Source organism: Nesoenas mayeri, assembly GCF_963082525.1.
Source record: "Nesoenas mayeri genome assembly, chromosome: 9".
In the NCBI taxonomy this organism is placed as follows: domain Eukaryota; kingdom Metazoa; phylum Chordata; class Aves; order Columbiformes; family Columbidae; genus Nesoenas; species Nesoenas mayeri.
In genome coordinates, this window is record NC_137557.1 from 20,841,175 (window position 1) to 20,865,506 (window position 24,332).

At 38.8% G+C, this 24,332-nt stretch overlaps 1 protein-coding gene across 1 annotated transcript in view; it reads right to left on the bottom strand.

Annotated features, from left to right (window-relative positions):
• Positions 1-24,332, bottom strand: part of LOC308043590 (glypican-5-like) — a gene marked incomplete at both ends in the record, with an annotated part of 341,547 nt that overhangs the window by 200,653 nt on the left and 116,562 nt on the right. The window contains 3 exons of the mRNA XM_080349758.1: positions 11,191-11,316; positions 13,137-13,196; positions 17,851-17,981. Of these exons, the coding sequence (XP_080205884.1) occupies positions 11,191-11,316; positions 13,137-13,196; positions 17,851-17,981 (317 nt within the window). The remainder of the gene's footprint in view (positions 1-11,190; positions 11,317-13,136; positions 13,197-17,850; positions 17,982-24,332) is intronic.

Sequence of the window (24,332 nt, forward strand, 5' to 3'; positions counted from 1 at the left end):
AAGCCTGCCATAAGACAGACTTAGGACTCCTTTGTTCTTGCTGTCCACCCTCTGGACCTGCTGGCTGTCTGACTGGCTTCTGTTTGGAGCAATCAGTTGGCAAAACTCAAGCCCAGGGCAGTACTTACTCCATGGGCTACAGGAACACATCTGCCTTAGTCCCTGAGGTTCTATGAACTTCAGCACGCTTGGCCATGGCAATAAGACAGGGATTTGCTCCAGCCAGCATGCCAAAATCTTGCAGGACCCTTTCTGTGTTTCCAGTTAGATCACTGACAAGGAGATCATCTTCCCAGCAGGCAAGGGCATTATTAACATGGCAGAGGCTTAGAGTAGAGGCTCAGACTCTGCACATCATCTGCATTTCTCTGAATTGTATGCCAGTTCTCTGCTAAAGACTTAGAAAAAAACACCAGAGAAATCTTCTGGCTTCTGGGCTTAAAATAATTTCTTCAGGAATCTTTCATAATTAAAGGGAATGCTTATTGGTTTTTTGTTTTGGGTTTTGTTTGTTTGTTTGTTTTTTTAGGATACTTTCTAAAACTTCACCAACAGACCTGAGGAAAGCCTCAGAGAAAGTTCTTTTTCCACTGTGACCCTGATGTTACCTCAGCCAAACAACTTCCCTTCCAGCTCAACTTTCATTAAGTGCATTTCTATTCACAAACATAAAAACGTGTCCTGCAGCAAGTGCCCCTTCCTTAAAATGTACTCAGTCCCCACAAAAATTCCTCCTTTAACATATCCTTCCACATAAGAAGTGACCAAAGCCTTTTTGTCCTTAAACTGCAGCTCTGAAGTTGATGGATTTTGTCCTCATTTGAAGGAGGTGAAGGTGTATGACACTGCTGAAGGAAAGATCTTGTATCAAATTGCTTCTCCATGCAGGGCATGCCAAGGAATTCTACGGCAAAGACATGCACATCCCAGCACGTTTCCTCTCACCATCGCTCCTGCGTGTGCCAGCTTTACAAGCACAGGGACGTTCTCCAATGTGCAGATGGCTTTGGATTCAAGCCCACCTGCAGCACCACCAGAGACAAGCAGACAGCAGTGAAGGAAGATCAGCTGCACCGTCCACAAATGCCACAGAGTATGGCATATCCACATAATTACTGTGGATCAAGTATTACACATAAATTGCTATGAGGCACCAGCTTAACCGTATGGAATTGATAATAAGAACGTATTTGGGGCTTTCTCACTACCCTTCCATCAGACCTCATTTTTTTTATTCCATGAATCCATAGGATTCTTTCAGCAGCTGTATGGGAATATTTGCATTTTAAACCTGCAACTCTCAGAACAGAAAAAATCATCTGTTTGAAGAAGCAATCACCACAGAGGTCAGTAAAAGTACACAGCAGACAGGGAAAGCTACAGCAAGATGGTTTTATAGCAGTAAGAGAGGTTGTGTAATAAACAACGTATAAATTTAACTACTTCTAAACAACATTTAACATTTGTTAAACTGCCTTTGTGTCTGCTCATCTGATCTGCTTCTCATAGGCAAATCTTCCTCTCAGCACAAGACATGGCTCTAAATACTGCCATAGTCAGTAAACATGCTCAGATAACCATGGTTTACTGGGGGTCAGTTTCTGGGACAGAACTAGGCAGCAACGGGTTTTTTATTCTGCCAAAACTATCAGAATTTTCCGACACTGGATGCTACCACACCTTGCTTCAACTATTTTTGTCTAGGAAGTTGGCTGTGACTGGTATGTTAAATCATACACACATTGTACTATACCAAAAATATTTTGCCAGCATCTACCCAAAGCGTACACAGGGAATGGAAACCAGCAAAACAGAGATCATGTTATGTTTTTTTGACATTCAGGTTTGGATAGTACTAGAAAGACTTTTAACCCAGCCTTCAAATACAAAGTACCTGTAACACAAAACCAATGTGAAGACCTAATCTACCTTAGTGACAATTTCCAGGAAGATCGTTGCAGCACAGTAAATCCTGGATCAAACTGCCATATGGATTTAGTTCAACACAGATCTAATTCGGTCCAACAGTGACTCACGTACCCACAGAGTGAACAATTCTCCCGACCTCTGAGATCTCCGTGGCTGTGGCGGCTGAAGTGAGGGCATGGACACAGGTACCATGGCCACATGCAGGACGGCTTTGTGATGTCAGAATAGCGACAGTGTGCGAGGAACAGCATCGGCTGCTCTGACCAACGCACAACTGAGTATTTGAACAAGGCAGCCAGGGGAGAGCAGGGCTGGGAGCTGTTACAGAGCACAGTAACTATTCACACCTCCAAAGGGAACAAACCAAGCAGGCTGACAACAGCTTCGCTATTAAGTAGAGATTGTTTGCATTTCCACTAAAATATTTTAATTGAAGCACCTGCAGGTTTTATCACAGTAACGCTTTTCTCAAAGTATGCACTTTTATTTGAAAAATTAAGATGTATTATCTTATTTGACAGGCTGTATTAAAACAGTGACTGATTCCTAAATGCCTACTTCAAAGTCCAAATAATTGAATGGGTTTTTTTTCCATTGAGCTGCTTATATTGTGCATAGTCTACAAATGCTGTTTTCATCACTGCTGGGACACATGACTAGTAAGGGAGAACGGGAAAACTCACCTCCAAATAATATTTTTTAACACATTGTTAATTTTGCATCTTCAATTTCTTCTTGAAATAATGTCAAAAATATTTTTACGTATACCTGCTGGTATTTTTCTCACACCAACCAAGACAAAACATTCTAACACAAACAAAACATTACAATTGGTAAAGCAAATTCTTTTAGATACAGCCATTCTGGTAGTACAAAGCAATAGTAAGATTTTGTAGGGATTGGTCTGGAAATTTATAATTCTTCATATTAAATTGAACACTGCTCAGAAAAGTGGTGTGCTCTGGCACAGCACAGATATTCAATGTTCTGAGTAATGCCAAAAATCAAACATCATATGTTATCCGTTTTCATCCAACAAAGGGACCAGACTTGCGGCTTTACCCTATAGTTTCAGGGGAAAGAAGGCGGTATATGAGTATTTTAAGCATTCTTACTGTTATCTCATTTAACGGATACTCTGAAGAATCCATTTTCAGTCTAATATCTCTAAGTTAAGATAGGATATTAATACACTACTACCAACAAGAAACTTATGTACCCATTACAAATGAAATAAAATGAATTTTACTTCTCTATCGTAAGAATCATTGGCTAAGACAGACTGAAGGATCAGATGTAACTTTCTCTTTCTGCCTTTTCAAGGGGACTTTGACTGTGACATTTTCTAATAGGAACGGGTAGAAAGTCATTATGTTGGACTATGCACAAGAAAATAAACTTTATCTTGGATGATTTCCATAGACTTTAACCATGCCTGGATTGTTTTTGTTAGAAGACTTTCAGTTATTGGAACACTACCATATTATTACTGTACTATTCTAATTGGAAAGTTTCAGTTTTCTAAGTAAGGGCTGTTCTTTCCTTCTGAAGAAAAAAAATAGGAAAAATAGCACACAACAGAAAGAATGCCTGCCTTTTTTATTAATCTTCAATAAAGAACATCCCAAAATGTCTAAAATAAAAGAGATACTATGACAGTATTAAATTAGCCCCTGTTACACGTTGCATCTGCAAAATACTGCCCCAATGGAGCAACCTAGATGACTATAACAAGATTTATCTTTCTGTGTATTCCGCTCAAAGTCCTACCCCACAGTATTTAAATCAAAAGAAATAAGTCACTAAGTAGATACCAAACCCATAAGTGTCCCCCAATAAATGTTGAAAGCCAGCATTAATTTTTTGTATCAAATTCCCTCAACCTGAGACAAATACTTAATATTAAGACATTAAAGAGAGGCCTTTGCAAGTCAAATCTCTGTTTGTATTTAGAGGAATTGTTTTTCAAATACTGACTTGAGCCATCACCAAATTACTTGGACATATATAAGTAAAAGTATTAACTAGTAAGGAGAAAGCATACCATTCCCACTGCAAGAACGACAGGAGTGTGATTACAGAAAAAAAGAACTGTTTCCAATGAGCAGGTGGGCATGGAGTCACCGTCAGTCCATCCAGAAAACTACTTCACATCAGGGTAAATTTAGTTTCCAGGACTGAAATCCTTAACACTGTCCTTCCTTGATCATTGCATTAAAAAAATAATAAATAAATAAAGTCTTATAGGATACAGACTTATCAGATTCAATTGCAAAGATCAGTGCAGACCACATCCAGCCAAATGGTCTGCATAGGTATTCATGAGGCAGCTACCATATGCAGACATCATTGACTTCTCTCACAGTTCTTTACACACTTTCTCAGTGTGGGTTGTAGGAAGACATGCATTGAGCTTCGCAAAGTTTGTGGTGAAGAGGGAGAGGACTTAGTCTATATTCCTAATAGAAAACCTCACCAAAAAACATGATTTCTGGTCAAAACCATAAAAAATTTATTACATTTCAGACCAAACTAGTAAGTCTTTCCTCAACAACAGAACTTCAGTTCATATTTGCAAACCCAAACATTAATTTTCAGAAGTTATACAATCCAGGGGCAAATAATTCTTTCCTCATTTAGTCAGGATTCTACTACCTAAGAGAAAATCCTTAAATAAACGCACTGAAGCACCAGAAGCAGCTTTAATACAAGGCTGCAGATGTCTATTCCTTCCCTCCAGTGGCTGGCTGCACAGCGGAGGGGGAAAGGAGGTTAGGCTTGCTACTAAAATTAATCATATTACGCTTGTAAAAGTTTCTTTTACAGCATAAAGAGAGTAGGTTGTGTATCTATGCAGTGTGTAAAACAATATCTGTTTTCAGCATATGGCCTGTACTTTAGGGTGGTGTTGCTCATATCCACACTGCATGCATAATCACACAGCAAAAGCTGAACTCACAGAGCTGCACCCATAGGCTGCAGCATCACAGTTGCAAAGGGTTCTTTAGGGGCAATCTCTGCTTTTTACAAAGTTCTCTCTGGAATTCAAAAGGTACCAGATCTCACTACAAAGTCCAACCACTGTGAGACACACTCTTTTTGATCTTGATGGCTCTCTTCCAGCAGAGGAGGTATTTCACGACCACTTTTCAGCTATGTATCCTGGTCCTTCAACACATCACAGCAGATAGACCCCAAAATATAATAGGTATCCTTTTGACTGAACAGAAAATTAAGACTGAAAGTCTGTGCCTGACAGCTTAGTCTTGAGAAACATTAGAAATGGCCCTTGACTATAGATGTAAACGCATCTTTCCAATTTGTGGAGAAAAGTAACTACTGTGGTAATCAACGGTAAACTATATAGTCATCTCAACAGCTGGAGAAGTCTGATGAGCAACAGCTTTCAAGGTAATCACCCCTTCCTGTTGTCCATGTGTTCAAAAAGTATTTACAGCACTGAAATTCATTAGGTACAATTTTACAAGCAGGAAGCAGTTTTCCTAATCCCATTGTTTTTCCCCATTCTGTGTTTTAGAGTGATACTGTTATCAAACATATATGGCTAAGGAGGTTTCTGCAAACTAAAGGTGTAACAACATGTCTGTTCATTGTTAGAAAGACAAGTCCCCTCTTGTCTCCCACGTGATTAAAGATGTAACAGCTCATTAATTTATAGAGCCAGAACTAGAAGCAGAAGAGGAATCTAACCACAGGATCCTACATGGCATTGATCTCGAATCACCACAGAAAATATTCCTTTTTACATATGTATAATCGCATAACACCCTGGGAGATGTTTTAGTGACATCCCTTCTGGCATTAAATATGCAACTCCTTCAATTACGATCAGCTTACTATGTTTGCCTCTGTGATCTTGCAGAAGAAAAACCATCTAGGTGTTACTAGATGACATTTCAATTACTTTTGCAGATTGAACACATCTTGTTAGATGAATTTATGTGCTTCCCTTTCTTAAGAAATCACTTGATATGGGTTACATACATACAAAACTTCCAGTGCTAACCAATTATTCTTCTGTTTGCTAGTACGGATGAAATGCACTGAAACAGCCTTACTTTCACAATATATTACAAATTCATTTGGACCTCATTTTCTGTTCATGACTGAAATCTCCCTAACACCTCTTTAAGAAATTCTCTCTAAAACTGAACCGAAATTGAATTTATTCCTATTAGAAACACAAAGGACAAATATTATATCCTTATTGAGGCTTTTATTTTCTTAGCTAAATATATTTTGCTTTGTGAGCATCTCTTAAGAACCAGTACAGTCCTCTGTGGTGGCACTATTCATATTATAGGTATTTTATCTAAGTACTACAGGTTAGAGACTGGGGGCAAAACCTGTTACAATCTCATTCTGTGCATAATGCTCTGCATTTAAAATATAATTGCTCTCACCTTGTAAAAACAGAAAATAATGCAGGTTGCTGTGTCTCTCAACGCATCCAACAGCTTATCTTGCTTGCTACTGCATGTGGCAGCAGAAAGTCCCTGAAATGGAGTGCCCTGGCCAAACAATGAGTTTACATGTGGTGGGGTGGGGTAGCTATTAAGCATTGCCATCTCTCTCCTCCCTATGGTTGATTTGAGATGTGCAGGAGGTAATTAGCAGCCTTATTAACATTTACATGCTTGCATGGCAGTGAACTTTTAATGCTCATCCCTCATGCACCCTGACAGAAGGACACACAATATGCCATTCAAAGTCTGTCAGAGCTCTGCATCACTTGGAAGGGTAAGCTCAGGCAAAGGTACATCTTAAGCCACAGTGCATTTGGTTTATTCCATAAGATAAAAAAGAACCCCAAACAAAAAGCCCACCAACAAAAACAGTGCAAGTCCTGGAAAACACCCTAAAAACTGGAAAATACTGCAAAAATATATAGCATTTTACAACTTACAGTAAGGAGTATATCTCCAGAAATTGTTTACACTGATGGCACAAGGATAACAGAAGCTAAATGCTTTTTAAGAACACTAAGGCTAAATGATTACCTCTGTTTTCCACATCCAGATGGCTGCTTGCTAGAACCTAAGGAAATGAGAAAGGGAACAGTGAAAGTGCTAAACTAATAAAAACTGAAAATCTCTAAAGGAAAACATTTTGAGAAAAGGAATTCACTGTGATTTGCCAATTCCTTTCTCAGCAAACTAGCACAGGGCCCGAGAGCTCAAGCCTGTGGACAGGTGTCCCCTAATCCCTCCACTTATTGCAAAATTCCAAGAAAAACAACTGAAGAACTAAAAAAAGAAAGAAGGAAGGAAAAGAAGTGTGGGTTCCTGCTGGGTGTTACAAAGCATACTTCTCTTGTATTTCCAGTGATCTGGTTTAAAAGCCATTTTTATATGCAAGTTTTTAACCCCAAAATGTTACACTTGAAATTTCCTGAGAAAGTGTTTCTGATATGAAAAGCAGTTGCTGTAAAAGAATCTCCCTCAGTCCCTCCATACCAAATCAGAGTACTACATGTCAAACCTGTATAATTCATTGATAGGAATGCACTTTTACTACCTTTTACTCCTCATAGCACTACAAAACCAAAGCAGATTTGGAGAAATGAAAACAAAGACTGTAGCACATCTCAAAGGTTTTAATGCGCTACCAAGTCTGGCAAGACTGGTACCAACGGCCAAGTCTGGCACAGAGAAACCCCTTCCACATAAAATCCACTCACACACACCTAAAGAGACACATTGGGAAAGGTTATGGGGCTGTACCTGTGCAATGGAAACCTGTGTCTGACCAGCAGATTCTACTTCTTCTAACATCATTAAGACTATTTCAGATCAAACTAACTGGTACTAAGACAAAAAACACACAAACCCACACACCAACAGAAACAACCACACACACAATTCATTCAGAAACTGAGAAAATTTCTGCTTGAAACTGAGAGGCAAACACAAAACTCCCTTCAGTCATTTTCACAACTGTTTTTCTTTCCCCACTCTAAATAAAGCTAAATCTGATCTTCTGATCCAACAGTTATATAGAGATTCCAGCTTGGTTAGAGCTCAACAACTGTTAAGCCTGACAGATGGAAAAAAAGGGTAAATAGACAGGAAAATAACAAATACTACAGTGGCTAAAAGCATACTTACATCTATTGTTTCTTGTGCTAGTTCTAATTCCTGGTTATAGATACTACCTATCTGCACAAATCTTTAGTTAAGAGTAAAAACAATGACAGCAGTTCACAGGGATTTGATGGGATCACCAGCCACGTGTCCAAAAGTGATTTACTTATTACAAATGAGGAAAGAAGAACCCTAACAACAGGGAAAAGGATTCTTCCCCTCTTTGACTCCTTTCCCAGTATTTCCGTATTTGAAAATATTACACATATGGTCATAAATTCTTAGTTTCTCCTAAAGTTGTAGATTTTCAGCAATAGGGAAAGTTGTGGTTTGTTTTTCTATTTAATTAAAAAAATGGGATTACCCAAAATAGGGAAACTGGGCTGCAGAGCAGATATGACTACAGCAGAAACAGCATGCTTTAAACTCAGTAGTACACAACCTGTTCACACTTGTAACTACATTTCAGTAGTTTGCAATGTCTTAATTATAATGAATTATAATAAAGTAAAAAGTTGTCAGATCCTCTGACCAACCTCAAGTGCCCTCTCCACTAACTGAATGCACAATCCCCACTTCTGAGTAATAATTTCCTATTGTTCCAGGTTGCATTTGTGTGTCGAATTGTTTTTAAAGGTTAAGTTTGTTTTTCTTAAAGAGCCTGCATGTCAATTAGCACGCAGTGTAAATATTGACCAGCTTTCAAATAGCATTGTGAAATGAAAGAAGCATCAAGGAAACAGGAACCGCAGCTTTTCCCAATTCCACAGCCTGAGTAACCTTAAACTCAGGTTCACAAGAGATCCACTAGATTAATTGGGGAGATCTATTTTCTGATGCAGACCTAAGAATAAGGCTCTATTTTGAGTTCAGAGCTGTTTACTACTGCTGACATTTAATCCTCTGGTCTCCTGGGAAAGCACAAAGAGCAAACAGAAATGCATCTTCAGGCACCACCAGGACAGGTTTATTTCTCATGCAGGGAGAGCTGATGACAACAGCAGCCTATAAAACAGATGATGAAAGGAGCAAAATTTGTCAGCAAGCAGGAGCCATGTCTGTGCAGCATCGCTGGCAGCGCCGGCTGCCCACAGTCTCCTCCTTTTAAGGCTATCAATACTACGATGGAACTCACAAATATATACATATTGCTGTCTGATTAAACATGTGAATTCGAACTTTTATTTTCCAACCTGCCCATTTAATTTGTTAACTATAAATATTTCAGGGTTTGGTGGCAGTTTTTTTGGTTGTTGTTGTTGATGTTGTTATTGGGGTGTAGCTTTCTTTTGTTTGTTTTTTCTTTTTCATTAAAAGTATGACAGGTCTTGGTGTTTTCCTTTGTACTTTTCCCAGCTTCCTACCATTTTAAAACCTGAAACTTCTCCACATATTTCCAGCTCTGGGAAAGTTACAGACTGGCAAAGGAAAAACCAACAGCTTTTCCCTTCATGCCTTTCTAAAACATGCATATCAGCAATTTAAGCAGCCTTTCTAAAAAACAAACAAAAAAAATTTATTTAATTTTCTATTCAGAGAGTTAACAAAATGGTTTTGCTGGTTTTTCTTTTTCTTTTGGCCAAAAATCCATTTGTTCTAAAAGCTGTGTATCCAGAAACACATTACCAGCAAAAGGTGCTATGAAATGGAAATACCAATTAGAAATGCTTATATTCTCCCCACTTTTTTTTCATTAACTTTCACTGTAAAAACTTCAATCAGTATTACAATCAGTATGCATTAATATTTAGAATACTCATTGCTGCTAAATCTTCAAATATGTGCTTCTACATTTGTAATGCCAGTATGTATTGAAATATTAACCTTCAAAGTTCTCTCTGAATGTGTTAGACATGATGTATTTATATCTGAATATCTCAGATGTAATTAAGTTGAGGTTATTTACACATAAGAAATCTAAGCAGAGCTGTGTGCGAGCCAGAACTCCATTTAACGGGACAGTCTATAATTGTAAGCCCTCTCTGTTTCACATTGGAACTATTAATAACTTCCTACAAAACAATTTTCAATTATGAAAATTGTTTTAAAGCAAGAAAACAGAATGCTAGAACTTGATCTTTTAGAACTGCTATAGACCACAAAATACACCTCAATAAGAAACATCAGGAAAGCCAACACAATTCCATGGATGTCTCTGTTTTGACAAAAAGGCATTTTTGGAAAACATTCACTGGCACACTTCCAACCAGCTCTCACTGTAAAAACTGATGTATACTTTGAGAGTGATGGCAACAGATACAGTTGTATTCTGAACACCTCTTTCTCCTCAGGGCAACGTTGTCTCCTATTACACATGGTAAGAGAAATGACAGCAAAAAGTTTAGCTCATGGAGAGCGCAAGTTTGTTTTCCATTTTGGATTCTAAAGGGTAACGGGAAAGACTCTGATAAAATACAGAGAGGAAGAAATTTAGCTGACAAACTAGAAATCTCCTTTCACCCTACAGAGCTTCTAGCTGTCTCTATCCAGATGGAACAGTGCATTTATTAACTGTTATTTTATAAGTTTTCCTGCATAATATGCTCTGGTAAGGGTGCTGGACAACTCCAAAACCACTTCTTATTCAAAATGCTGTGCCAGAAATTTTGAAAATAAATAGCAGGGAAATCCTTTAGGAAAATAATGGTCCAGTCACTATAGTTTTGTGACATCTCTGGAAGAAGATGTACACATTTTTTAATTATGACCAAACATGATGTTCAACTCTGCACTAATGACATCCAGTCAGCCATACCTGCTAATCATGCTTTAGAGCAGGGGCGTCAAACTCATTTTCACCAGAAGCCACATCAGCCTCGCAGTTGCCTTTAAAGGGCTGAATGTAGTTTTAAGACAGTATAAATGTAACTACTCCTACCTTCAGACGGTAAAGATCTCTCTACAGACCAAGAGCTGCCTTGCTACAGTGAAAGAAAGGAACTCTTCAAAGCAGCCCTTCAAGACAGTGTTCTGCTATATCTAATACAGATACCTAAAACTCAGTATTAACAACCTCCTATTTTAGCAAAACCGTTGCATCAAGTTCACTATGCAAGAGACACTTGATGACTGCAATGTCTCAGAATGCTTCTGAACCATCGGAAGGATATGAAGTCACCTTTTTACCATTAAGGAAAAGTTTTACTTGTAACTTTACCTTTCTACAACATCCTCTCCATTCCAGCAGGTCGAGCTGTCTCTCATCACCAGGTCTCCATCACACAGCCTTTCTGCTATAGAGGCATAAAAGGTTCTGGATCGCTTCATGTAATTGATGAACTCTCTGTAACATACGAAGAACACATTTAACAACAGAACAGTACAGTTATGGTTTAAGCCCCTGTCAACTTAACCCTCCACAATGTTAAGAGTTTAGAATCCTTACAGAAATTAAGTCATCCAAGTTCATTAATTTCTATTTCTAGTGTATTTCTACTCCTACATATCATCCAGTCCTACCTAGTCCAGTGTTAATACACATAATTAGATACAAAGGGTGGTTTTAACAAATTACATTAACACATTCATACAAAATTCAAAAGAGTCTACACCTACTGTCTCTCTATAAACAGATAAAAAAAAAAAAAGAGAAAATCCTTAAAGGAGTGTGCTTTTTCTCTGTTACTGGAAGTATTTGTCCACTTGGTGCGTATGTGTGAGATGAACTAATAACCCTGTCAACAACCCTGTGGCTGGAAAAGGCTTTCTAAAGCTTACATCCCATCACAAAACCTGAAATATCCTGTAAGTACCCTGCAGTACAGAAAGTCAACTCATTGAGATGTGGCAGGGCCAACTCCTCCCCATCATCACTATCCATCTCATATTCTTTTTAAGAAGGCATTTCTCTCTCACATTGTCTGGCACCTCACATCTGTTATGAGGAGGCTGTGCCTGCTGCTTTGCCAATTACACCTGGGCAGAACAAACAGCCCATTTCTGATCATGTATGTGTGGAAAAATGCCTTGTGAGCAAACTGCTGTCTCTTTTATAATCAGACTATACCTATATCTGGCTGAAGCAGCCACAAACTGTAACAAAACAACTATTAATTCAGCACACAATTGAGAGCACTTCAGAATGAGAAAGTGCCCAATCTTCTCAGCTTTAGAAGCTCCTGTCTAATGTAAGCTGTTAAAGATATCCAGAACAAGATGCAGGACACAAAAACAGCACTAGAGCTGTCACGGAGCTATGTGCTTGTCTCAGAAGTCCCTCAGCAGTGCCACTGGAAAGGCCAAAGGGCTCATTCTGGTTTATGATGTTTCTGCCTGGCTGCAATAGGACACTGCACCACAGAGGTGCCTGGGGATACAGCTGGATGGAACTGGGCACAAAACCAGCCAGGATTTATTATTCTTTTTGGGATCAACAGGTGTTTCAAACAATATCCAAGTCCACTGCTAGGTATCAGCCTCTACAAGGTTTAGGCAGCGGTCATCTCTCCCCACAGCTTTGTGCTTTCTCAAAAGCATTTAACCATCCAATTTGTCCTATGTGTGATGAAAAGGTGCTCTAGATCCATTAGTGATCACATGGTCCTAAGGAACCAATCCTAACAGCTCAGGGAAGCTGCCACTTTTTAGCAAAGAATTTCGGGACTTACACAGGGAATCAATTTTTCTACTTTTTGACCACTAAATTATGAATATGACCTCTAAGTACTCATAGGCACAGCCAGAAGGCCACCTACCTGACAGAAGAGCCTAAAAGTATCGATTATGAAAAGTGACACAGATGCTAAAGATTTTTACAGATTCTAAAATGGAGTTTTCTTCAAAGGAGAAAAGGAGCACCCTTTGAAGAGTCTAAAGCTGGTCTTAGCTTACTCCAAGAGGCTTTAACACCCTTACATTTTCAGCAGAGTGACATTTCAAAGTAGCATCTTGGCAAATGCAGAATTCTGTGTCCAATTCTTAATCTTAACAAGTGAAAATATTTACTTTTCAACAGTGTAAAGTTAAACACACTCAGGTAGAAAAGGTACAGTTTCCCAGTGCCCCACAGTATGAATTCCTCGATTACAGCTCAAACAGCAGCTTACAATGGAGATGAGCTAAGTGTAGAGACAATGAAGTACGTCATCTTGTTTTCATTCTTACCGAGAGATTTTTTTCAAACTTCTTGATTTGTCATTCTTTGAAGCTTTCAGAGGCAGAGAACTGGAATAGGCCGGGGAGAATAAGCATCAATCAGGAGAGGTTGGGGAGTAGGGAAGAAACAGGAATTCAGGCAAATGAGGAAAAGAAATGAGAAACAAAAGAGAAAAGTAAAAATTATTTGAAAGAAAGGTCATCGAGCACATGCACAGGATAATACAAGAAAACAAATAAGGAGGAAAATTGTCATGAGATTTTTCCAAAGCATAGATGCAATTAAAAATGTCAATGCAATACTGGAAAAAAAAATATAACTAAGATTGTTTCTCCCAATCTTCTCCGAATGAGAGCACAATTCCAAATGCAGCGCACAGAGCGAAAAGCTGAAAATAAATTCAGTGGCACTTAAATTAATTCTAACTGATACCAAATGGAAGAACTCTAAGTATATGAGGCTATAGAAGAAAACAATGGCAAACAGTTTAGAATGAGCACCATGGGAAGGGGGATACACACAAGTAGCATTCATTTTCCGGTACAATGAGCAATTTGCTGTCTGTTAATAAAAAATGTGAATACAGATATATTTTACTATTCAATTCTGGTCATATTCCACCACTGAAAAAAACCCACCCTTGCAAAACAGGAGAGACAGGCTCTAACGTTATATTGGAAGAAAAACTGTAGAAATAACTCCAGTAATTATTTAGTGCAAATGCATTTCACAGCACTGATATCCCAAGGTCCCTCAATTAACATTAAACATTGTACTTCACATTATCATCATAATGCAATTTTTTCCACTTCCATGATTTGATGTCACATTCAGCTTTTTCTTATACCCATACTCTCATGTATAATGTAGTGGCCACAGCTGGAGCAATGCCTGCCTGCAAACAGGTTCACCAGTACTTGTCAATCCAGTTAACCCTTACTGGAGAGAGCAAGCACCACCCTGACAGCTCTGCAGACACCCAGACAGCGGTGGCTTTGCCATGGTACTTTCTGAAAGCTCACGGCAGGTGTGGCCACAGGAGAGGCCGGACCTGCACTGGTCATCAGATGAGTGTCACCTGTCATCACTGAAGCAGTTATTCCAACACAGCCAGTCAAAAAAAGGAAATGAGAATTTGTAACAAGGAAAATCTGGAGCTGATGAAACTTATGCCTTGGACAGTCAGAAATGTTTAGTTAGTTTCCACAGTAAGTTAATTTCTATCTGACATGAATAAACTGTCTTGTACTAATAGTTTAATACTCAAATTTTAATAATATAATGTACTGCCTGACCCAATAGGTAGTTTGTTTTAAATAAAATAGATGCCGTTGAATTAAACCTTCTCAAAAACCTCAAAATGTTTTACTTTAAGATGTGTAAGAGATCTGTAAATCCACAGTATAACAAAGAAATCCGAACAAAATATTATTTCAAGTCTGCCTCCAACAACTAGAGACCTAGTATCATGCTATAGTTCTTTGTTAAACATAACACATTTTTATATCCAAATCTGTAACCACTCTGTGTTTGGCGGTTTGAAGTATTACATGCAGCAGACATACTAAAAGGCAGGTATTCAACATTGCCAGGAGTCCAGACTCTGATCAGAATAGCACTTTGTGCTGAACTCAGCAATAACATTCCAGTTTACCAACTGAGATTCTGTACATGCCATGTACATGCCTTGTACCGTCATGTGGTTTCAATTTTCTTGTCATCTCTACATGTTATAATAAACTTCACATTAAAAAATAACTACAGCAGCAATCCTGCCAGTTTCAATTAATCTCTGAATATGATTGTGAAATTAAAGAAAAAATATCACTAATCAAATCTATACTTTTCAGCTTAATCAGAGGAAAAGGTTTCCTGCAAGATCATGAAACATTTATTCAAGTTTCAGCTTCTCGCACTGTTGTCCCTGACACTTAGTGTTGCATAACAAAAAATACGCAGGCATGGAATGCAGGGGAAAATAAAGATGGGAAATCTTCCAGGAACCCCTAAGAGTAAGAGAAGCAAAAAAAGGTTAAACTACTGCAAAAGAAGATGCAGCTGCTATGTGAATTCAGGGACCATGCAGGGCAATGGTGTGCAGAGCAGCAGAGGGTGAGGAGGACTGCCTGCATCCAGACTCAGACATCACACACCGAGAAGGACCAAAGACACCAGCTTAACAGTCCCATTTTGCAACTGCACAAGCAGCCTTGACTCTGCTGAACAGCTGAAACCAGAGGTTCTCAAACTCTTTTTAAAAGGAGCTTGAATCTGTAATTGGCCTTGCAAAGATGCAATACCTTTGGAGCAAACACACGTGTATGTATAAGTTGACTCACCACAGGCTTTTAGGGGCATGACTGACCAGGTAGGGTAGAAGATATGAGAGGCCGCTTTACTGTGGTTTCTTCTACAGATGTGCTAATCAGACCAGTTCTTTGAGTCTGGGAATTTTCTGACACATTAGTGGAATGAGCCACAGATTTTCTGTTCACTTTGCTGGCTGATTCCTTCTCTTTTTCTTTCCTTATTCCAAAAGGTAGGAGTCATGTTCCACAGTCCCCTTGCATTAAGGATTATTTGGAGGGATGCCTACTGCACAGACCAACAGACTCTGTCGGGCCGATTCCCTGTGTCACCTTGTACCTACGCTGACAGACAGCTGACATTACTGCTCTTTCATTTTTTAAATCGCCAGAAGGAATGGCACCAAAAAGGATTCACATAATTACTCTCATAATCTATATCCCCTGAAGCAGTTATCTGTCACTCTAAGTGCATTTTAAACAACCCACTGCAGGAATGATTTCACCCATCCATTATAAAATTTTATTGCCTAAAATTACTTTTTATTGATATCATATGTGATTAGATGATAGATGATGAACACCACAGTGATGTAGCCAATCACTGTGTATTTCAGTCTATTTATTGTTTCTCAATCATTTCCAAGAAGCAAAGTACAAGCTTCATGTCATGTGTTTCATAGCAAGCTGTGGAAAATTCAAAAATATTCTACACTTCTAACTATTACTCCATCATTCATTTCTGGTGCATGGGCTCTCTACAATAATTATCAACACTGTATTTCAGTAAAGTTTTGTGCTAATTGTATAAGGATGGTCTCCATTTAGATTTTTTTAGATAAATTAATTTTCAGTGCTCACACCAATTTTGGAAAACTGTGTATTTTAGCATATTTTCTTTTCCATCTACAGGTCTTAAATTTTAAAAGGTCAATATCCAAGTAATTCAGCTGATTAGGAGTGGGAGGGAGCAGATCCTCAGGTCAGAAAGAACTTCTGTCGTGCCATTAAAGACATCAATTTGCATCAGTCTAAGAACTTACCTGTTAATAGTTTGTTAATTCTGCCTTTTTGGTTGCCATTGTACAAGTCCCAGTAATGTCAATAAGTTATACATAAGATGACCTGGGGCTCTCTGGTTTTAAAAGCATATTTCATTAATTGTACTACAACTGTTATTAGGATTATTACAGTGGAATTTATTAATTTAATTTCCTTAATGGTCTTTTCTCTGATTTGCATGGTAGAAATTGATTAGCTCCAAGCACTAGCACAAACTTGTGTTTTGGTTTTAAGTAACAAGGGGATGAAAATAACGCTATCACTCTAAAAGAGCTTGCTGCTATTACTTTTATCTTCTAAAGCAGTGTTTGTTTCATTCATGCAAGCTTAAATGAGAATTAAAATAGAAGTAGATAAAAATCTTATCTTCACAACTCAAACTGCAGAATCCAGGCTATGGAAATGGTAGCATTCCTGTCCATCACCTATCAATCAAACATACAGAGACACACACGGAACTCCCTGAGCAGATTAGATACTGTTCTCAGACAGAAGCACAAGCCCAGCACGATTCCACTCATTTTGGTGAAGTTGTTCCAAATGTATACTGGTGTGACAGAGAACAATATGCTAGCCAGCAATATGTCATTGCGATTTTGTGGGCAGTTAGGTCTCACATCTACTCATGTATCATGAGTGGGAATGCAAAGGCATCATTCCATCCCCAATTACCATGTACAGAGAACCAATCCAGGAGCTACACAAGGGGAAGTACAAAACAGACTAGGAGATGTGGGAGCAGGGACATGCCAGGGCCAGTGGCAGTAATTCAGCTGGCACACAGCTCATGAGCAGAAGCCAAGATGGACACGACAAACCTAAACATAAATGTTTCTGCTCCTGCTCTGTTACATAACAAATCAAGGCAATTTCAAGGGATCTTATTACTCTTCCCCAGCTCCATGAAATGAGGGACTGACTTCGTGTCAGGCAATGAATCTTCTCTTTTCACTCGTTCCCAGCTCTACCCCTGGATAAGCTCAAGTCCTTAAAGACCTGGGCAGTTGTATTTTAAGTAATTTAGACTCAATTGTGGAAATTACTGGGGAAATTACTCAGACTTTGTAGAGGAAAAGCTTTCACCATTTTCACTGAAATGATGAAAAATTTCTGGAAACAATGAACACCTTTGTGCTAAGTAATGACATCAAGTCTGGCCCGTATAATGCTTTTCTTGGAGAGACCTGGCACCTAATACCACAAACACACCTGTGCAACTATCAGTGATGACAACAGCTGGAGAGAAGACAGGGTGACAAAAGTGTGGCTCTGGCTTGAACACTATGGTGCAAGGAGCCATTAACAAATTGAGAGGCAGAGGGTTTATTTCAAAGCAACTGTTGCTTAGGGTTACCTTCTTTTATTGTTCAGACTCGCGTGAGCTATCACAAATGTCTGGGTTTCAGCCGCTTCCTTCACTGGCACTATATTGTCTGGCGACAGGTTCCCTTCTTGTTGTTTGGGCTGTCCACACACTTTATCAACCTGTATGAAAGGAAGGGAAAGGAAAACTGGATTTGAATGGAGAAACTGATTTATATTGTCCAAAGGTCAGCTTGTTCCTTGTTGTCGGTGTTTACTGCAAGAGAAGGTATCTGGGGAAGAGAAAGATTCTTCTTTCCAGGACCTAAAAACTAGTCTCCTGCATCAGAATGACCCAATTAAGAGGGCGTGCAAAAAGCACTGCTACCAGAAAGCCAACAGTCGTGATTTGTCACTGGATACCTGGACTATAGCACACCTGGAAACAGGCTGAAACAGTGACTGATAGAAGTGTTGGCAACTCAGACTTTTACTTAGAAACATACCCGCACTCTGTAGGTACACAGATTTTGGTGGAATGTCTGCCCTGTATATAGACAGCAGAGCCTATTTGGTGGTTTGAAGGGTTTTGTAATCAAGAAGACAACTGAGTCTTCCAGCCTTTAACTAGACAATGTTCCCTTAAAACAAGAAACGAGTAAAAGAAGTCAGCATCAACAGATCACTGTTAGTGAAGTCTTTTCTTGGACAAAATAGAAAGAAAAGAGAATTCCCAGCCCTGCGAAACATCAGTGCCTTGGACCCTGGGCTCAGAACACTAACATCACTCAGCTATTTGCCCCTATTGCCCTTCATGAAGCTTCTCACAGGGGATTTAATATAAGACCAGGAGTAAGCAAGCTTGTGTTTATCCTTCATCCACTGCGGATCTGATGCTGCTCCTGCATCCTGCCACGTTTATTTGCTCTAACAGCTTTAAGCGACAGTAGTAAGACAAACCTCTTCCCTTTCTAATCCACAAATAAGTAGTCTGTAAAGTTTTCACCTACACTCAAATCCTCAAGCAAACAAGAAAAGACGACAAAGGAAATCCTACCATGGGTATGGTACTACCAGAGACCTTAATCACACAAATCCATCATCCCACACAGTACTGAATTTGGTTTCCCTCCTTCAAGTTTCCCATTATAACCAAGGTAAGATGGCTTCTTGCTGGTCTGTGCATTTTACTGCATCTTTAAAACCCTGAGTCACAACTGCCTATCTGCTGAATATTTCAGACCACAGACGACTTCAATAATCTCCTCTGCCCCTTGGCACCACAACATTGCATATGCCAGCAAAGATACAGGGACAATTTTCTCTACCTTAGACCATTTCCTCCAGGAAAACTACTGCTATGTAAAACTAAGAATTTTCCTCTGAAAAAATAAGCAAATTGAACATGAAAAGTTGGAAGCTGTATAGACATGACACTTAATATCAACTTTATCTGTATGAATTATGGCCTAGTCCTGTATAGTACACTGTGAAGAATCTAAAATTGTAGCAATTTAATGAGAACATACTGGATTAACCGTGACATATCTCCAGCAGTCAGAGCAGGATCCAGCTGCCTCACTCAATGCCATGTACTGTGTATATTGTTCTGGTCTCACCAGGGACTAGCACAGCATTACTTTAAAACACAACTTTGTGAAACAAAATAGTCTATTTCAATCCCTTCTGGAAAGTAAAAGAAACACTCTATGCAAATGAAAATATAAAACAAAACTGCCTTTTGAACCCTTTGGATCTGGACAGAGGGTACAACACAGCTGGAACACATTTCTGCCCAGGCTGCCCTCTCTCCTGTGCCCCAGGTTCTCCAGGTCTCCCACAGCATGCAGACCCAAATTCCCAGCACAGGTTGCTGCAAAATCCATCTTAGATTACATCATGTCACCAAAGTTCACATCTTCAAGTTACATACATCTCAAATCTAGTCACTATGGATTTAAGAGCTTTAACCAACCAGCACCAGAGGAGTTTGGAAAAGCAGTGTGGTTCTCATATACATGAACAGTGAAAAAAAATCCAAGATTTTGTTTTTCCTGTGAGAAGTTTCAAAAATATTGAGTCATTTTTTGTTGCAAATCAATAGTTTGAGCATCCAAATGAAAATAATCACTTCCTTTTGATTTGTATTTTTTTTAATACCATAGAAATAAAATGCCGCTTTAAATTGCAAAAGTTTCAGTGTTTTCTATGCCAAACCTTACCTTTGGGGTTTTTCTTTTTAAACAGTTTCCTGCATATCAAGCAAAACCACAGTATTTTAAAGAACAAATATTTCTCAGTGGAAAGTTTTAACCAGTTCTGCTCCATTAAAAATAAAGCAATTCATTAAATGAAAGGGCAAATAACATTCATACTTTTTTGTTCAATGGACCTTTTAGTGCCTTTCTTCTCACTAGTATATGCTAAAAACCACTAGCAACGCTCCAAAATTTAAACTACTGCACAGACATTTCAATCTGAAGTGAGATTAACAAAATGAAAGATAGAATAATGAGATACTATTTGTAATATCTGTAGCTCTCAACTGAGATACACCCTGTGTTTCACTGTGAAGAAAAAAATAGTATGAGGCAGTCCCTGTCAAACAGCATCTGATACTTAAAGGGACAAAACATGCTGGGAAGCTGGTGCAGAGGCACAAAGTGACTTGTCCAGCACGCCAGGAGTGCCCAGGGCAGAACACAGCCAGCCCCAGGTGGTGAAACCCTGCCTCTAAATCAAACATTGTGGAAGGCAAGAGAACCATAAAATATTAGCTGCAAAGAACTGGAGATTACCTGTGATACATTTTAACAAAAATTAATAGAAATGGAAAATGCATTGCTGTTTTCCTAAATTCAATTTTCCCTACTCAGAATAAGCAGCAATCAACATAAAGAATAACTACGTTGATTTATTTTATTTTAAACTTTAAAATAAGCCTGCCAATCTTAAATTACAAACTGACAGAAAAACATCCCTCACTAACTACAATAACACTACAACCATTCCTCTTGTCTCTTTCATGACATTTAATTAAGCCTATCTTCTAACAGTGAACACCTATAGCTGAAAACTAGTATTCCTCACACCTCATTATCTTCTCAATTATCAATAACATTTCACAATTCTATATACTTTTCTTTGGATTCAAGCTTTTTTACTTATACACTAATAATATTTAAATATCTGTCTAACAACCATAGCTACATTTCTTCTCCCGTGAACATTCCTTTGTAATGAAATACAGAGTCATATATATATATGGATTATTTGACCTCTTACTATTTGTTCTTTAAAAGAATGACTTTACAATTATTGCAGAGGCTTAACAAAATAAACCCCCAAAAAATCCCATCTGTAATATTTTGAACTCTTGCAGCTTGAGCAACCTTAAACATTGAGGTCATATTTAATATACCTAATACAATCAAACAAGGGAAAAATGTCATGCCCTTCTGGATACCAAGAGAATCTTATCTCTCTAAAGCAGGAGACCTTTCACTAGTACAGAATAGTAATTTTCTTTGATTTTTATAATGGGAAGCTTAGTATTTTAAAATACAAGATCTTTCTAGTGATAGTGCTTGGAGTTGTTATTAAAATGCTGACACATTTTCCAGCTGAATTCTGCTTCCCTTGATCTGAAACCAAATTCAGCTCTGGGGAAACGCAGCATGTGGGTGAACCCCTCAGCCCAGACACCCGCTTGCTGGGCAGGCGTCAGCACAGACGTACCCCACACATGCCACAAACATTTCAAATTACAACTGGAGTTCGCTGGTTGCAGCTGCCAAGATTGAAGTGAGAGAAGCAAGAAACACTGAGTTGCGGGGAAATCGGGTTTGAATTTTCAGACTTGCATCTTCACCATGAGATCTTGCTTCCTTTGGCCAGACATGACCTTATCACTCGATTACCAATGGCACAAAACACCAACAGATACCTTGTTCTTTACTGCTGACCAAGCTGCCAACCCAAGTTCATTATGTAAACACAGAATCTGCTCCTTTGGAGTGGCTGTTACCTACCACTATAGGATTGCTGCAAAATGTTTATTTGCGGTGCTTGAAAGATGAGTGGGTGCACATCTGATAGAATGTAAACCAGGGCTTACTGCTCATTGCCATTTAAGAGGCAATAGCTGAGAGAATAAGATCATTAGGAGAAAGGAGGAAATAACCTTTGTTTTTGCTTTCTTTTAAATGTCCTCTCTCTTATGGAATATGTTGCCTATTACAAATGCCACATCTTGCTGGTAGCAAAGTTCAGCAACACATAAATGAAGTATGAGATTACTAGTTCATTTTCCTACAGGAATACGGTGTAGTTCACTTGGAGGGGAGCATTCTCCTCTCATCTTGAATCTATCGGACAAATTAATGTAAATTAATTTTCCACAAGTCTTCTGAAAATTGGCAGTTAGAGAAGTTGACCATTACTAGACACTAAAGATTCCACCAAGAATATGGCATTGTGAATTCCCCAGGGGCAGAAAAACCTTCTGTCAGAGTTGACACTTATACATCAAAGAATCCAGCCATGGAACTTAAATCCAGAAGAAATGAGGCTCTATGTGTTCTCTGCTGCCTCTGGAAATACCTGGCTTAAATAAGTGATTTGAATTACTGTAATATTTCTAGGTTAAGTTTTGGAATCAAAATACAAATGTAACAGAAATTAACAACAGAGCCTTGTAAAAGGAAGAGCTCACATTCCGGAAAAACAAACAAACAAACAACAACACTATAGGTATGTCCTGAAAAATTATGAACAAGTACAACGATATTGAGCTCTAGAACATCCTGATATTTTTATGAAACATCTGGGCTCCTGTTACTCTCGGGCATATCGCACAATATTTCTCAAACAAAAATATCAACAGGAAAGTCATCTTGTCTTAGCAAGAGTGCAGAAGAAATGGAACACTATTTAACACAGCTTGCATGGATAAACTGATGCTGAAATCTATTTTCAGTTCCCCAACTTAACCCCACGTATTTCAATGATCTTACATGCTTTGGTGTGCTACTGTTCTGGACCCAAAGCCAGGAAAACTCTGCCCCCTGTACAAGTGCACAGGGACTGAGGCACTTCAACAACAAACTCTCGGAATATCTTTTTGCTTCTCCCTGACTGCAAAAGTCTGTCACAGATGCTACCACTGAAAGTGCCTCCTGTCTCAGAAAGTTTGGAAATGGTAACTATAAAAAATTTGGATGTCAGCTCATAGAGCTGCTTGACAACATGTTATAGTTTAAGACCCTCATGCTTTTTCCCTGGAGACTATATCCCCATACAAAATGGGAAAAGACTGTGTCAGGGTTATTTAGGGTGTAAAACACTGGAACTTGAAATCAGTAAATCCAGAAAGCTCTAATAAATTCCCTGGTTTAAAATGTGAGTTGTAAATTTTAGACAGCCATTTCAAGGTCAAGGAAAGATTAAAGAAATCCAGAGACCAGTTATACTTCAGCCAGAAGAGGAATACTTCAGCCCAGAACAGGAACGATGCTGCAACAATAGCACAGAAGATGCAGATGCCAATCACAAAGCTGAAGTGATTCCCAGGTTTTTTGAGTGGAGAACATGTATCCTTCGAAAAGTTCACAAATTCTAGTGTCTTCCTTAAAGAAATGCGTAGTTATTGCCTCTTCTTTAATGAGTAGTAGACAAAAAGATCTGAGAGGACCTCCCTAACTGCACAGTAGGTTCAACCAGCCAGGGAGCTGGAGCAGCTGCATGTATGCAACGCCAGGCACCCCATTCCAAACCCAGAAAGGCACTGCCATTTTTCAGGGGTACATATATAAAGAGGGGAGTATGGGGATAAGTCAAATTAATCAGTTATAGGGATTTTCAGTATTGCAGAGGATGTGAACTCATATAAGCTTCAAATCAAAAAGGGGCACATAGAATTTATAGGAGAATAATTTACATGGCTGCAATCAGCTTCCACTTACATATGTCTGGGGGTACAACTTGAGGTATCAGAAGGCCAAGAAGTACTCCTGGATGCCCTTATAAAGAGTGTTACTTGAAGACACTGTTCATCTATTCAACGATTCATCTTTCTTCCTTTTAACTAGGAAAGTCAAGTTTCCAGGCTACTACATATAGTGAGAAAGATGAGCATTCAGCTAAGTGGAGCAGCAGTAGTATTCTGCGAACAGCCCTAAAATGGGTTCTTGGAAAAAGTGCTATGTTTGAAGGTTTTGTGCTTGTGTGAATTGACATTTTTGTCTTTTGTAGGGTCTGTAGCAGAAGACACAGCCTGTCAGGCATCAACACCTGGTACACACAATGGTCAAATTCTGCAGCAGCTACTCAAATGAACCAAATTCTCCAAGGCTTTCTCCCAAATTCAAAATGCAAATGACGAGTAATGTGAATTTGGAGCCTTATTCTACAACATCCTTAAGAGTGGCTGGATAATCTGTATTGAGTCAAGCAACTGGGCATGCTACAAAGCCTGCCCCTAAATGCATACGTACAGGTGTTGTTCACAGTAGTTGAGCATTTCCGGAAAAACAT